The 17,149-nt window shown below is 42.0% G+C and overlaps 1 protein-coding gene across 1 annotated transcript; it reads right to left on the bottom strand.

Annotated features, from left to right (window-relative positions):
• Nucleotides 1–10,765: 10,765 nt before the first annotated feature.
• On the bottom strand, nucleotides 10,766–14,868 carry LOC138364739 (uncharacterized). The gene is made up of 2 exons (XM_069324707.1): nucleotides 14,776–14,868; nucleotides 10,766–11,773 (listed from the first exon to the last, which is right to left on the bottom strand). The coding sequence occupies exons 1-2, from the start codon at nucleotides 14,866–14,868 to the stop codon at nucleotides 10,766–10,768; spliced, it is 1,101 nt and encodes a 366-aa protein (XP_069180808.1).
• Between the last annotated feature and the right edge of the window lie 2,281 nt (nucleotides 14,869–17,149).

Below are 17,149 nucleotides of genomic sequence, written 5' to 3'. Positions count from 1 at the left end.
CGGTCATATATCTACGTTAATTTTAACTCCAATAAAAAAAATTTACCTCATACATAATGAAATGGGTAGCTTTATAATTTCATAAGAAAAAAAAGAGAAAATATAATAATTCAGGAAAACTTGGTTTATTAGGCAAATCGGGCCTTGCATAGCAGGCCGAGTACGACGTTCTGGCTACTAGGTACAACATATATATATATATATATATATATATATATATATATATATATATATATATATATATATATATATATATATATATATATATATATATATATCTATATATATATATATATATATATAATGTCGTACCTAGTAGCCAGAACGCACTTCTCAGCCTACTATGCAAGGCCCGATTTGCCTAATAAGCCAAGTTTTCATGAATTAATTGTTTTTCGACTACCTAACGTACCTAACCAAACCTAACCTAACTTTTTCGGCTACCTAACCTAACCTATAAAGATAGGTTAGGTTAGGTTAGGTAATAGTTGGTTAGGTTCGGTCATATATCTACATTAATTTTAACTCCAATAAAAAAAATTGACCTCAAACGTAATGAAATGGGTAGCTTTATCATTTCATAAGAAAAAAAATTAGAGAAAATTAATAGGCAAATTGGGCGTTGCATAGTAGGCCAAGAAGGGCGTTTTGGCTACTAGGTACGACATATATATATATATATATATATATATATATATATATATATATATATATATATATATATATATATATATATATATATATATATATATATATAGGTAATGATGCACGGAAACTATGAGAAGAAAACGCCAAGCCATTACGACTATGTGGCACTAGGAATGGCTCAGGATAAGGATATGGGGATGGCACTAGGGAGGGATCAGGATAAGGGGATGGAGGGAAGGTATGATGCCCAACCACTTTCTGTTGGTGTTAAGGCCTATCAACAACACGAGAGTTACTAAGGCCACGACCACGCTAGCTTACTGACCAGCCACACCAAGTATATTTCTGTCCTGGACATAATACAAGACCACAATATACACGCCCAGCGTGTATATATAGACCGAGATATAGGGTATATATATACAGCTTAGTGTATATTCCCGTGTATAATGACGGGAGGTCAATTCTGATAGAATATTCAACGAAGCAGTTGCCTAGTGGAGAATTATTTACTAAAATTATTATTCAATGAATATATTATGAAGTGAATCCGTTAAGGTGATGGTGGCATCAACTGCCCAATTAAGTATTATAAGGCAGTTAATGCCAGCATGCACCATCCAGGAGAGCACTATTATGCATAGATAGACTGTTGAGTTATGCTTTAGATGCCTGTAATGAATTAGGCCCCCCGACCCTCTCAGGCTATGTTCATTCCCCTCCAGTGACCGACCCCCAAAGACCCATTCATCCATTTTAACATGCTGTGTCTTCAAAATAGAAATTTTCTCAAATGTAAATTAATGTTGTTATTAATTAGCATATTGTGTATATTTAGGCGCACGTTAAGTTAAGGTGTTTAGATTCTCTTGGTAATTATTTGTGTTTCAAGCACGCGAGTGAAGCATTTACAGAGTTGCGATTAGAACAGAGACACTGTTTGAAAAATGTTCAAAAGTCATCAATTGTGAGTCGTAAGCAAAATGTTTATGATTCATTTATTTATTCACTGGTTTGGAGGCTGGATTAACGAGTATTTGACCTTTATTGATGAGGACGAGTTGGATAAATGCATCTTGAAGGCTTCTGCCGCTTTAACGAGCCTAGTCTGAGGCCAAGTTGCCCTCTTCCCCACTGTTCGAACCCCTGAAAGGTTGAGATAAACTTGCCCTATTTTTCCCAGCTCGTCCTCATAAACTAAAGCGAATTGCTTAATAATCCGGTTGTCCATTAACGACAAACACTCTGCATACGATTCACAACCGGTTATGTTCGAACTTTTTTCGAACAGTGTTTTACTTTCTTCTTATCGAACCCCGCCATGCCTACTACTGCTACTACCGTTCTTAATGCTTCACTCACGTACAAATAATATGCCAACATAACTGAAACATCTAACATAGATCAGGTCTAACTATACACAGCATTTGTAATATTCTATAATATTAAATGACAAAAATGTTGTGTTTATAATTACATATTTTGTCAAAATGACATTTTCACATTTTTGTCAAAATGCTGGTCGGACGCTGCCTGGACGAACAAAACCTATTCCAAATATAAACATTAACTGGCAATCCAAAAATGTCGAGAAATTCCACATGAAGCCTCCCCAAAAAATTATTTGATCAACATTGCCAAAATATTAGCCATAGCTAATACCTGAAACCTGAAATTTTTTTGTGAATAATGACATATGTTTATACTATATTAAATTTTTGACCAATGAGCACGTCTCTGACACGTGTTGTTTGAGGCTAACCAGAACATTAGTTGTTGTGTCAAACATTGGTAATATATCAGGTGGTTAATGTGGCGAGGTTTGTGTGAGGCTAAAGTGAATAGTGAGAGGGAGAGAGAGAGAGAGAGAGAGTGAGAGAGAGAGAGAGAGAGAGAGAGAGAGAGAGAGAGAGAGAGAGAGAGAGAGAGAGAGAGAGAGAGAGAGAGAGAGAGAGAGAGAGAGAGAGAGAGAGAGAGAGAGAGAGAGAGAGAGAGAGAGAGAGAGAGAGAGAGAGAGAGAGAGAGAGAGAGAGAGAGAGAGAGAGAGAGAGAGAGAGAGAGAGAGAGAGAGAGGACCTTGATGACGTGGGATTGTGTTGGATGAGACCGTTGTGTTTTACAACGGGATAAAAACAGCTGCAATATATGCAACAATAGAGAAGAATACACACACAGCATATTACCTCGCATTATTGCAGACATGAATTACTCAACCATTTTTTAAGTCGGAGTTTGTGCACTACTCCATTTTTTTTTTCATGACGATAAATGTTGAAGTTGGTATTGTGACATTTAGTGTCAAAGCTTGCAATGGGAGTCTTCATCAGAGAGGGAATAAAAATTAATCCCGTGAACACACTCGCTAAGCTCAGTCAGAATTTCATAAAATTGTATGTGATTTAATCTCTTTGTTTTCATTAATCTAGGCTGTTACATTGTTTTATTTATTAAGAGGCAATACAAACCCCCTTATTCCTCACATCTCACCTCTTCCCCCCCCCACCCCTCTCCTCTTCTTCCCTCCCATCTCCCCCCCTCTGTTCCCCTACGCTCCTCATCACCCAAATCTCTATGCCTATCTTCCCTATCTGGTTGCAAACGCCTCCATTTAGCTCGATCGGTACTGTGGTAGCCAGAGGGATGATACCTGATCTCACAGGTTCGAATCCTGGTGGAATAATTGAGTTTTAAATGATTTTGAACTTGGAGACCATATAATTATTTATCCTAGCAAACTGGCAAACGACAAAATTGAAAATAAAAATGGTGTTGGGAAAGAAAATGCTTTGTTTGTTTGCTCTGTCCATCCATCATGGAATTGCAAAGTTTTAATTATATTTTCACGTAGCGTCAGCTGGGCGCAAGTTTGCATAGTGCATGTTACCACATTCTGCTACGCCGGGGGTTGCATGACATTGCAGATAGGTTTGATATTGCAGATAAGTTGGGATAATCGTTCAAAAATCAGGGATATAATGTGTTTCATTGAGTAGGGTTAACAGGAATGTTCACTATGTCAAAGATTTGTTGATTCCCGAAATACTGATAAATGTTCTTAACCGAAGCGATTTGGCATTACTGAATTCACATGAATTTGGAATTACTGAATATATATATATATATATATATATATATATATATATATATATATATATATATATATATATATATATATATATATATATATATATATATATATATATATATATTTTGGTAGCAGTCTTTCCTGTAGACATATATTATTAAATATGACCGAAAAAATAAGATTAATAATTCTAACACGAATTTTCTCAATCTTTCGTACATTTCTTTTTACTGTTGGAGGTAAATCAAAAATCAATTCTCCAAAATTCATTTTTATTTCTAGTCTGACGCGACACGAGCGCGTTTCGTAAAACTTATTACATTTTCAAAGACTTTAGTTTACAAATACACAACTGAATAGAACTTACGCATCTCCGATTTTATATCTACATACCATACACCCCCGGTCAACACCGGGGGTGTATAATGAGCACTGTTTGTGAGGACGTGTGTGTGTGTGTGTGTGTGTGTGTGTGTGTGTGTGTGTGTGTGTGTGTGTGTGTGTGTGTGTGTGTGTGTGTGTGTGTGTGTTTACTAGTTGTGTTTTTGCGGGGGTTGAGCTTTGCTCTTTCGGCCCGCCTCTCAACTGTCAATCAACTGTTTACTAACTACTTTTTTTTTTCCCCCACACCGCACACACACACACACACCCCAGGAAGCAGCCCGTGACCGCTGACTAACTCCCAGGTACCTATTTACTGCTAGGTAACAGGGGCACTTAGGGTGAAAGAAACTTTGCCCATTTGTTTCTGCCTCGTGCGGGAATCGAACCCGCGCCACAGAATTACGAGTCCTGCGCGTTATCCACCAGGCTACGAGGCCCCCACATGTGTGTGTGTGTGTGTGTGTGTGTGTGTGTGTGTGTGTGTGTGTGTGTGTGTGTGTGTGTGTGTGTGTGTGTGTGTGTGTGTGTGTGTTTGTGTGTGTGTGTGCGCGTCTGTGTGCATGTATGAGATTTAAATAAGCTATTTGAATATTAATCTCTTAGTCTCAATTTTAAGAACTATTTCAATATTAATCCCTTAATCTCAATTAAAAGAACTTGATCCCTAAAACACGATAATATTTTTTTTTTATTTTTGAGTCGCAGTATTTTTGTTCACGCTCCTCCCACAAGTATAAGTTTTTCCCAGCCATAAAGCCAAGTTTTTTGGGGGCTGGTGCAAAGTCCAGCTTCCTCCCTCCCAGTGCATACTGGGGCTTTATTAAGTAAATAATATTGTACCATGTACAAACTGCACTCATTATATAGTCCCAGAATGACTAATGGTCTGTAATAATAATACAAAAATCATCAAAGCTGCCTCCTTTTTTTAAATTTGTTGTCAAAATAATTTCAAAACATTAGTAACATATTGGGCAACCATTCTAATCAAAGCAAATATATTTTTAGCAAAAATGCGACAGTTTTCTAATATTCAATACTCCTAAATATTAATAAATTCTTAATTTACCTAAATACATTTAAACCAACCCTAACCAATCATATCTAAAATTAGCCTAACTTAAGTAAGCCTTGTTCCATATATCTGAACCTAACCTCACCTAATACATATGTAAACTTAACTTAATCTAACCAAACAGATCAAAATAGGAAAATGAAAAGATGATAACCAGACCACACACTAGAAGGTGAAGGGACGACGATGACGTTTCGGTCCGTCCTGGACCATTCTCAAGTCGATTGTGAAATAATGATTTATGAAAGAATACTTTGATATAGGAAATTCTCCGCCTGTAAGGGCTTGAATTAATCTAACACATCCAGAGGGGAAAGTGGTTAAAATCTTTCAGAACTGTGGAAAGGGAAAGTGAGTTTGTGAAAGTTCTGAAGTTGCCAAGACACACAACACTTATTGTGTTCACATTGTTTGAAACAAAGCAGACAACACTTGGTATTAAATACACATTTTCTTTCACAATACCGTAAAGTCCATCGGTAACACGAAGATCAAATTATTACGACTTTCTCATAGGTACATAATTTACTGTAAATCTTTGTAAACCAATTATAAAAACACACAACCATTAATGAATAAAACATTTAATTTTCAATTTACTTTCAATAAACCTATATATAAAACCATATTTACCTCAGCCACATGCCACTGTAAAGACTTACAGTGGTGTCTGATATAACACCTTCAAACCGGCCCCACCTCCACTCTCCCCTTAACCGGAATCCACTATAAATGGAATACTTTCAATTCTTATTCGGAAGGTGTTCGATTTTGAGAGTTTTTTTTACCTTCAAGTGCCTCTTTAAAATGTTCCTCCCGTTTGTTGTTAATTCAGCTTAATATTAAAATAAAAAACACTGTTCATGGAACGAACCTGAAATTGGGAGTGATTTGTTGACCAGACCACACACTAGAAAGTGAAGAGATGACGACGTTTCGGTCCGTCCTGGACCATTCTCAAGTCGATTGTGATTGAGAGTGATTTAAATTTATACAAATTGTTCCTATATCTGTATTACGGCTCCGATGGTAAACCTTACTTTGTTTTAGCAATATATATAACCTTTCAAATTGTAAACTAAATGTTATTCATCTTACGTCAAATATATAAGGTGTATTTAAGGTTCCTTTACCCCTTGTCTTGTCCAGTCAGTATTGTATTAAGTTGTATACGTTGAAACGAGTAACATTTCTGATTCAATATGCTTCATTACTCGTTTATGACATAGCAAAAGCAGCAGATATATTCAGCTTACTGTTCATACAATAATAAAGCTCTACAGTGTTCTATTATACAGCATACAACACACTGTATCATCTATAATACAAGCACACGCTCTCCAACGATACAACAGAATTGAATTGAACTATCAGGGGGAAAGCGTCAAGCCATTATGACTATATAGTACTGGGAAGGGATCAGGATAAGGATTGGGGATGGGACGGGGGCAGGAATGATGCCCAACCACTTGGACGGTCGGGGATTGAACGCCGACCTGCACGAAGCGAGACCGTCGCTCTACCGTCCCAAAAGTACCCCGTATTACCGACGTTGATAATATACACCGAATAACCTCCCAGACTCGAGAGGTTTATCGGGAGTTTTCGCTCTGAAGGATTTAGGGTAAAACCCTGATAATTATTTAAGTAATTAGTGGTGAGGATGCTGGCGAGAGCAGCATCCCCCGAGACCAACTTTCTCGTTGGTGGACCAGATGAATGAGGCTTTGGTTTTCATCTCCCACTACACCAGCCTCCCACTACACCAGCCTCCCACTACACCAGCCTCCCACTACACCAGCCTCACACTACACCAGCCTCACACTACACCAGCCTCCCACTACACCAGCCTCCCACTACACCAGCCTCCCACTACACCAGCCTCCCACTACACCAGCCTCCCACTACACCAGCCTCCCACTACACCAGCCTCCCACTACACCAGCCTCCCACTACACCAGCCTCCCACTACACCAGCCTCCCACTACACCAGCCTCACACTACACCAGCCTCCCACTACACCAGCCTCCCACTACACCAGCCTCCCACTACACCAGCCTCACACTACACCAGCCTCACACTACACCAGCCTCACACTACACCAGCCTCCCACTACACCAGCCTCCCACTACACCAGCCTCCCACTACACCAGCCTCCCACTACACCAGCCTCCCACTACACCAGCCTCCCACTACACCAGCCTCCCACTATACCAGCCTCACACTACACCAACCTCCCACTACACCAGCCTCCCACTACACCCGCCTCCCACTATACCAGCCTCCCACTACACCAGCCTCCCACTACACCAGCCTCCCACTACACCAGCCTCCCACTACACCAGCCTCACACTACACCAGCCTCCCACTACACCAGCCTCACACTACACCAGCCTCCCACTACACCAGCCTCCCACTACACCAGCCTCCCACTACACCAGCCTCCCACTACACCAGCCTCCCACTACACCAGCCTCCCACTACACCAGCCTCACACTACACCAGCCTCTCACTACACCAGCCTCCCACTACACCAGCCTCACACTACACCAGCCTCCCACTACACCAGCCTCCCACTACACCAGCCTCCCACTACACCAGCCTCCCACTACACCAGCCTCACACTACACCAGCCTCCCACTACACCAGCCTCACACTACACCAGCCTCCCACTACACCAGCCTCCCACTACACCAGCCTCCCACTACACCAGCCTCCCACTACACCAGCCTCACACTACACCAGCCTCCCACTACACCAGCCTCCCACTACACCAGCCTCCCACTACACCAGCCTCCCACTACACCAGCCTCCCACTACACCAGCCTCCCACTACACCAGCCTCCCACTACACCAGCCTCCCACTACACCAGCCTCCCACTACACCAGCCTCCCACTACACCAGCCTCCCACTACACCAGCCTCACACTACACCAGCCTCCCACTACACCAGCCTCACACTACACCAGCCTCCCAGTACACCAGCCTCCCACTACACCAGCCTCACACTACACCAGCTTCACACTACTCAAGACACCCATCTATCTAGCTGAGGTCTTCCTGCGTCTGGTTTCATGAATCTAAAAATATTAATACTATTCCAATTCACATTTCCGTGATCACATTAATATCCTCGTGGATTCCCAAAGTTTCATTTCCTCTAATGGACCATTTGACTCTATAACGCAAGGTCAAGAGCGTTCAATCCCCCACGGAGACTAATGCACCATATCTTACTCCCCGGCTTTGCGAACTCGCTGATAATTCGTAGTGAAACGCTCCTTAAAACACATCTATTCAGGCTCCTCGAGATTCCACCGTAAGTGGGTAAATTATGGCAAATAACTTGAAAGGAAATTATAAGGAGAAACCGAGTGGCAAGGGTGAATATGTAACACAAGGAAGGACTATGTGGACAAGATGGTTTCTTTGCTATGTCTGAATTAAGAGGACGGAGTGAAATGAACGAAGCTGTGATTGCTTTCCATATATCATTTGGTGCCTTCTTTTGATAATTACTTACTTACTTTCCATATATCAGAGCAAAAATTTACATTCTGTACTCGCCTTAATTCATTCATGTTCTAAATATTTTTCCCTACTATTTGACTCAGTAGCCAGAATGGGGTACTGTTATTGTGTAGTGTTTATGGTGCTCTGTGTAGTGTATATAGTATCTTTTCTCAATGTTTGGCGGCTTTGTTTACAATTATTAAATAGTTAATGAGCTCCGAAGCACCAGGAGGCTGTTTATAACAATAACAACAGTTAATTGGCAAGTTTTCATGCTTGTAAACTGTTTAATAAATGTAACCGTCAAAGATTGAGGAAAGATGGACACGTTCGTAAGTACATGCGTAACTGCTTCGTGAGTCTGGCCCCAGCTTTTTTCCTCTCCAGAGTAAGAAAAACACGAATCAGTCTCTTGCCTCAGGAGCATCAACATCAGTGACGACACTTGTCAGAGATCTAACATGAAATACACCAGGTATTTCATGACAGATTTGTCTGGAGGGAGCTGTCTCCAGCTGCTGCTGTGAGGCTATTCACTTCTTAAGAAAATAAAAAAAACGCAATGTGCATAAGCTCGGCCACTAACATATAGAGTTCATAAGGTTCAGGAATCTGTACACCAGCTGGCAGTTGAGAGGTGGGACCAAAGAGCCTGGGTTCAACCCTAGGTGAGTACAACTAGGTGTGTGTACAGGGCGTCGTGTGTGTAGCAGAATGCAAGTAAAGACGGAGGAAGATGAGAGAATTGGTTTCTACCTATTTAGGATGGGTTCATGGGGCGAGATGGGTGATCTTAATGTTTGGTTTCAAGAGTAAGTTATCCACTCCTCGTCCTCCTAAGATTCTTTCCCAACGTCAAGATGCTGTCGTACTAAAGTGTTCCCTTATCCTTACCTACCAGAGGACCTAAAACAGAAAACGGGAGAGTATGTGTATTTCGCAAGCCGCTACCATTAGGAGGACGGGTTGAAGTTTAATGTATTCATACCCTTCATCTGCATTACTGTACCCTTATTTTCCTAGACATTATCTTAGACACTGTGGCCATTTTAACTACACAACTTCTCTCTCTCTCTTTTTCACTACCTTCCCTACCCTTCTCCACCTTCCGTACCTTCCCTACACTTTAACACATTCCTTACCATTCCCCACTTTCAACCCTACCCTCCACCCAACCAATTGGGCTGGACGGTAGAGCGACGGTCTCGCTTCATGCCGGTCGGCGTTCAATTCCCGACCGTCCAAGTGGTTGGGCACTATTCCACACCCCCCTTCCCATCCTAAATCCTTATCCTAACCGAACGAGGGGATATGGGTGAAAGCTGGAAAGTCAGATAAGACACAGAGATGTTAGGAAGTTTTCTTTAAGTGTAAGATTAGATGAAAAATGGAATGCACTTAAGGAACAGGTTTTGGAAGCAAACTCTATTTCATAATTTTAAAACTAGATATGATAGGGAAATAGGACCGGAGTCATTGCTGTAAACAACCGATGGCTGGAAAGGCGTGATCCAAGAGTCGTGATTGATAGGGTAGATAAAGACAGACTTTTTAACACAAGGGGCACACGCACTAGGGGACACAGGTTGAAATTGAGTGCCCAAATGAGCCATAGAGACGTTAGAAAGATTTTTTTCAGTGTCAGGGTAGTAGACAAATAGAATGTATTAGGAAGTGATGTGGTGGAGGCTGACTACATACACAGCTTTAAGTGTAGATATGATAGAGCCCAATAGGCTCAGGAACCTGTACATTAGTTAATTGACCGTTGAGAGGCGGGACCAAAGAGCTAGAGCTCAACCCCCGCAAGCACAACTAGGTAAGTACACACACACACACACACAATGTAAATAAAACAAAACAAAAATTATACACTATTTTTCTAAATTATATTAACTCCGTCTACATGCGTTGATTTGAAAATAAAAATACATTTACTGTAAAACATAACTCCTAAATCATTTCCCTCTCGGCCATTATAACGAGAAATAACCCGCAAATGCCTCATATTTCTTGACCAACAGTGTATTTACCTAATCTGTCACAACCCGTTTGACAGACTATAACGGGGCCTTTTCCCAATTTGTTACATCGCTGTCCATATCTGGCGAGTCTGAAAGAGGGCGCGAGAGACAGGCTTTTGGCACCTCATCCCAATTGGTGACATCGCAGTCTATATCATCTTCGAAATACTTTTGTAGTGGTGAGTGTGTAGGGGACGCCGTGCTGCTGGAGGTTAATGATATCTTATCCCAGAGCTCAGAGACCTCATAGAAGGACTCGAAGCGATAGAACGTTTCTTCTGGCTCGGGAGAGTGTTCGTCTTCTGTCTCGAGAACGTCATCCTTGTCTCCCTCACCGTCCCTGCACGTGTCGAGGACGACGTCTGTGCTGTAGACGACGTCAGTGGTGTCTAGGACGACGTCAGTGTTGAGGACGTCAGTGGTGTCTAGGACGACGTCAGTGTTGAGGACGTCAGTGGTGTCTAGGACGACGTCAGTGTTGAGGACGTCAGTGGTGTCTAGGACGACGTCAGTGGTGTCAAGGACGACGTCAGTGGTGTAGAGGACGACGTCAGTGTTGAGGACGACGTCAGTGTTGAGGACGACATCAGTGGTGAGAACGACGTCAATGGTGTCGAGGACGACATCAGTGGTGTCGAGGACATCAGTGGTGTCGAGGAGGACGTCAGGGGTGTCGAGGACATCAGTGGTGTCGAGGAGGACGTCAGTGGTGTCGAGGACGACATCAGTGGTGTCGAGGACGACATCAGTGGTGTCGAGGACGACGTCTGTGGTGTCGAGGACGACATCAGTGGTATCGAGGAAGACATCAGTGGTGTCGAGGACGTCAGTGATGTCGAGGACGATATCAGTGGTGTCGGGGACGACGTCAGTGGTGTCGAGGACGATATCAGTGGTGTCGGGGACGACGTCAGTGGTGTTAAGAACGACGTCAGTGATGTCAAGGACGACGTCAGTGGTGTCGAGGACGACGTCAGTGGCGTAGAAGACTGCATCAGTGTGGGTAAGAGGCTCCACCTCAGCATCTTCAGTGGTGTCAAGTCTCTACTCCACGTCCTCAATGTCGGAGGAGGAGGTCCCTCGACGTCTTCTCAAGCACTGACACTTGAGGCAATCGAGGCAGGTACCACCGAGCGACATCACCTTCAAGACCCACCACCACAAACAGAAACTAATGGTCTCTGCCACCCATACATACCAACTTTTTCCTCCGAAATCCATGGTCACCATTTAAAACTCCAGGAAACTGTTTAAACTATAAATTATTAAAAAGGAATTTTAATAATAAATAATTTTATCAAACTAATGGTGCTTTTTCCCTCCCAGGTCTGGTTTTTATATCATATATGAAATAATATAGTCAGGTTGGAATATGTACATTTTAGGGGGGTTAATGTAGCTGGTTTACAATTGGAGAGTTTAGGTGGTCGTGTGATAGTGATGGGATCTATTTTCAGGTTATCTTGAGATGATTTCGGGGCTTAGCGTCCCCGCGGCCCGGTCCCCGACCAGGCCTCCTTTTTTGTTACACATCCCCAGGAAGCAGCCCGTAGCAGCTGTCTACACCTCCCAGGTACCTATTTACTGCTAGGTGAACAGATACATCAGGGTGAAAGAAACTCTGCCCATTTGTTTCCGCCTCCACCGGGGGATCGAATCCGGAACCTCGGGACTATGAATCCGAAGCACTGTCCATTCAGCTGTCAGGCCCTCTGACGGATGAGAATGGTGAAGGTTGCCGTGTGATAGTGAGGGAATCTACGATGTAGCGATCATGTCTACGTTCATTCAACGTTAATAAGTCGTCAGTTGTCGCAATAGGAGCCACTCCTACTTTAGAATGGACATAGCGGTAGACCCCCACCTTTCACCATTGAAATTTGCTGCGTGCACCCTGTCCAACCACTTGTGCTAGACGGTAGAACGAGTCTCGCTTCATGCAGGTCGGCGTTCAATCCCCGACCGTCCACCATGTGGTTGGGCACTATTCCTTCCTCCCACCGTCCCATCTCAAATCCTTATCCTGACCCCGTTCACAGTGTTATATAGTCGTAATGGCTTGGCGCTTTCCCCCCTTCATAGTTCCTTTCCCTTCGCTGTTGTAATGTTTGTCTCAGTAATACAAGCCATTCCACTTTGCCACAACCCCCAGTTTCACCACCAAAGTTGTCGTGTTGTGTCAACAACAACAACAACACCACCAGGGTCTTTGTGCTGTGTCATCTGTAGCCATCTTCACTACTTACTGTTATTTGGTCACTGTAGCCATCTTCACTGCTTACTGTTATTTGGTCACTGTAGCCATCTTCACTACTTACTGTTATTTGGTCACTGTAGCCATCTTCACTACTTACTGTTATTTGGTCACTGTAGCCATCTTCACTACTTACTGTTATTTGGTCACTGTAGCCATCTTCACTGCATACTGTTATTTGGTCACTGTAGCCATCTTCACTACTTACTGTTATTTGGTCACTGTAGCCATCTTCACTACTTACTGTTATTTGGTCACTGTAGCCATCTTCACTACTTACTGTTATTTGGTCACTGTAGCCATCTTCACTACTTACTGTTATTTGGTCACTGTAGCCATCTTCACTGCTTACTGTTATTTGGTCACTGTAGCCATCTTCACTACTTACTGTTATTTGGTCACTGTAGCCATCTTCACTACTTACTGTTATTTGGTCACTGTAGCCATCTTCACTACTTTCTGTTATTTGGTCACTGTAGCCATCTTCACTACTTACTGTTATTTGGTCACTGTAGCCATCTTCACTACTTACTGTTATTTGGTCACTGTTGCCATCCACACTACTTACTGTTATTTGGTCACTGTAGCCATCTTCACTACTTACTGTTATTTGGTCACTGTTGCCATCTTCACTACTTACTGTTATTTGGTCACTGTAGCCATCTTCACTACTTACTGTTATTTGGTCACTGTAGCCATCTTCACTACTTACTGTTATTTGGTCACTGTAGCCATCTTCACTACTTACTGTTTTTTGGTCACTGTAGCCATCTTCACTACTTACTGTTTTTTGGTCACTGTAGCCATCTTCACTGCTTACTGTTATTTGGTCACTGTAGCCATCTTCACTGCTTACTGTTATTTGGTCACTGTAGCCATCTTCACTACTTACTATTATTTGGTCACTGTAGCCATCTTCACTGCTTACTGTTATTTGGTCACTGTAGCCATCTTCACTACTTACTGTTATTTGGTCACTGTAGCCATCTTCACTGCTTACTGTTATTTGGTCACTGTAGCCATCTTCACTGCTTACTGTTATTTGGTCACTGTAGCCATCTTCACTACTTACTATTATTTGGTCACTGTAGCCATCTTCACTGCTTACTGTTATTTGGTCACTGTAGTCATCTTCACTGCTTACTGTTATTTGGTCACTGTTGCCATCTTCACTACTTACTGTTATTTGGTCACTGTAGCCATCTTCACTACTTACTATTATTTGGTCACTGTAGCCATCTTCACTGCTTACTGTTATTTGGTCACTGTAGCCATCTTCACTACTTACTGTTATTTGGTCACTGTAGTCATCTTCACTACTTACTGTTATTTGGTCACTGTAGCCATCTTCACTACTTACTGTTATTTGGTCACTGTAGCCATCTTCACTGCTTACTGTTATTTGGTCACTGTAGCCATCTTCACTACTTCCTGTTATTTGGTCACTGTAGCCAACTTCACTATTTACTGTTATTTGGTCACTGTAGTCATCTTCACTACTTACTGTTATTTGGTCACTGTAGCCATCTTCACTACTTAGTGTTATTTGGTCACTGTAGCCATCTTCACTGCTTACTGTTATTTGGTCACTGTAGCCATCTTCACTACTTACTGTTTTTTGGTCACTGTAGCCATCTTCACTACTTACCGTTTTTTGGTCACTGTAGCCATCTTCACTGCTTACTGTTATTTGGTCACTGTAGCCATCTTCACTGCTTACTGTTATTTGGTCACTGTTGCCATCTTCACTACTTACTGTTATTTGGTCACTGTAGTCATCTTCACTACTTACTGTTATTTGGTCACTGTAGCCATCTTCACTTCTTACTGTTATTTGGTCACTGTAGCCATCTTCACTGCTTACTGTTTTTGTCACTGCAGCCATCTTCACTACACAATATCTCTGTCACTGTAGCCATCTTCACTGCTTACTGTTATTTGGTCACTGTAGCCATCTTCACTGCTTACTGTTTTTGTCACTGTAGCCATCTTCACTACACATTATCTCTGTCACTGTAGCTATCACTAACATCGAGCTACGACTCGCTCCCAATTAACATACAGCACAAACTTGATGACACACGCCCCAACAGACAACGAACCATCAATCTTGTCTGTACAGCTATCGACGTGTCGGACCTTAATGATGTAACTGAATGGGAATTAAAACATGCACTAAAGATGTGAAAATCAACTGCTCCTGGAGAGGATGGTATTACTTACAGTCTACTGAGATTAGTCTCACACGTACCAGGTAATCCACTATTAGTGTTGTACAGAATGAGTTTACGTGAAGGAGTATTACCTGATGCTTGGACAAAGAGTGTCATTGTTCCCATCCCCAGACCACACTCAGATAATTATAGACCCATATCTCTAACATCGTGTGTTTGTAAAGTGCTTGAACATATTTTTCTTAACCGACTCGTGTATCGTATACAGGGGCACCTGTCACCTCAACTGTATGGATTTATGCCTGGGCTCAGTACACAACACTGTTTTGCTGAGTACTTAGCACATATTGAAGCTTCCCCTCAAACAGTCTTCATCGACCTAGCAGCAGGTTTTGATACAGTAAACAGAGAAATCAAACTGGAACAGCTTGCCGAGCTGGGAATACAAGGAAAATTACTGAAATGGATAAAGGGCTAATTGTCTAATCGAACAGCATATGTTTTGTTTAATGGTGTTAAAAGCACAGAGAGCAAACACTTTGAACTGGGAACTCCACAAGGAGGGGTCCTCAGCCCCTTGTTGTTCAACGCTCTGATGCATAAACTTATTAAAGATCTTCCAACTAATAATGAAGACACTGTCATTTGTTATGCTGATGATATATGTTTACAGGCTGCCACCGAGCCTAGAATGCAAGTTCTGCTCGATGCTTTTGCTACTAGAGCTGAGGAATGTGGCCTCCTTATCTCTGTACAGAAAACCCGTGCCCTCATTCCATGTGGTATTCCACCAGCCAATTATCATATAGATGGGCGAGCACTTGAGAACTGCGAATCTTACAGATACCTTGGTGTCCCCATTAACGACCCTGGGTACCTTTCTTCTCTCAAGAGGAGACTTTGGGAGAGATTAAAGCCCTTGCGGGTCCTTGTTGGTGTCAATCATGGACTTAACGTGAGACTTGCTAGAATGTTTTATGTATCATTTATACGCTCTGTGATTGACTACAATGCTCTACATCTCACACTGTATAATGACAAAGAGCTGAAATCTCTTGAAACCTTGCAAAATGAAGCTATGCGTCTCATCCTTGGGGCTCCAAAGTCCACGAGAATAGTTAATATGAGAGCAGAGTTAAAATTACCTACCATAAGTGAGAGAATTTTGTCTATTAGCACAGTTTTCCGCGTGAAGGCATTGAGTAGATCTAGACAACACATGAAGTTTCAAGCTAAACTTTCTAATATGCTGCACTCACCTGAGGTCTATAGAAGAAGAACGAAATCTGATTATGTATATTGGTTCTACAAGGTAGCCAACTCCATCAAAATATTAAATATGTACCCAACTCAACTAATGATTAATCAGCCAATTACTCCATGGGATAACTGGGATATATCAGTTGATTTTGTAAATGCGCCCAAGAGAGATAGTGTGCACACTACATTATTAAAACAGTTAACACTGAAAAGCATCACTGAAAGTACTCAGAGTATGGGTAACGATGTTTATAAGTGCTATACCGACGGCTCTGTAGAAGAAGGTGGACGATGTACCGGATGTGCATGTAACATATTTGAACAATCTTCTCTCGTACATACAGCAATGTAGCGCGTCAATGACTGGACAAGTACAACTCAAACCGAACTTGCAGGCATATACCTTGCCACTGAATTTTTAAAAAACAAAGGCAGTGGCCTTATATACTGTGACTCGCAGAGTGCACTCCTGGCATTGAACGCACATAGTAGTGACACCCAGAAAATAGTCAGTGATATTCGAGTGAATGTTTTAGCTGCCAAAGAAAACAGATTTGAGATTAAACTCCTATGGATACCATCACATGTTGGCATCTTAAGGCATGACACTGTTGATATGCTTGCTAAGACAGCCTGCAGAAAACCAGTGGTAGAAATTGATATGGGTGTTTCATTAGCAGTGACAAAGAGAATACTTAAACAAATATCTAATGAAAATCTCACCGACCTAAC

The sequence above is a fragment of the Procambarus clarkii genome, chromosome 14, assembly GCF_040958095.1.
Source record: "Procambarus clarkii isolate CNS0578487 chromosome 14, FALCON_Pclarkii_2.0, whole genome shotgun sequence".
Classification (NCBI taxonomy): Eukaryota; Metazoa; Arthropoda; class Malacostraca; order Decapoda; family Cambaridae; genus Procambarus; species Procambarus clarkii.
The sequence above is the reverse complement of the archived record's forward strand: the minus strand, read 5'-3'. Positions and strand labels throughout refer to the sequence as shown.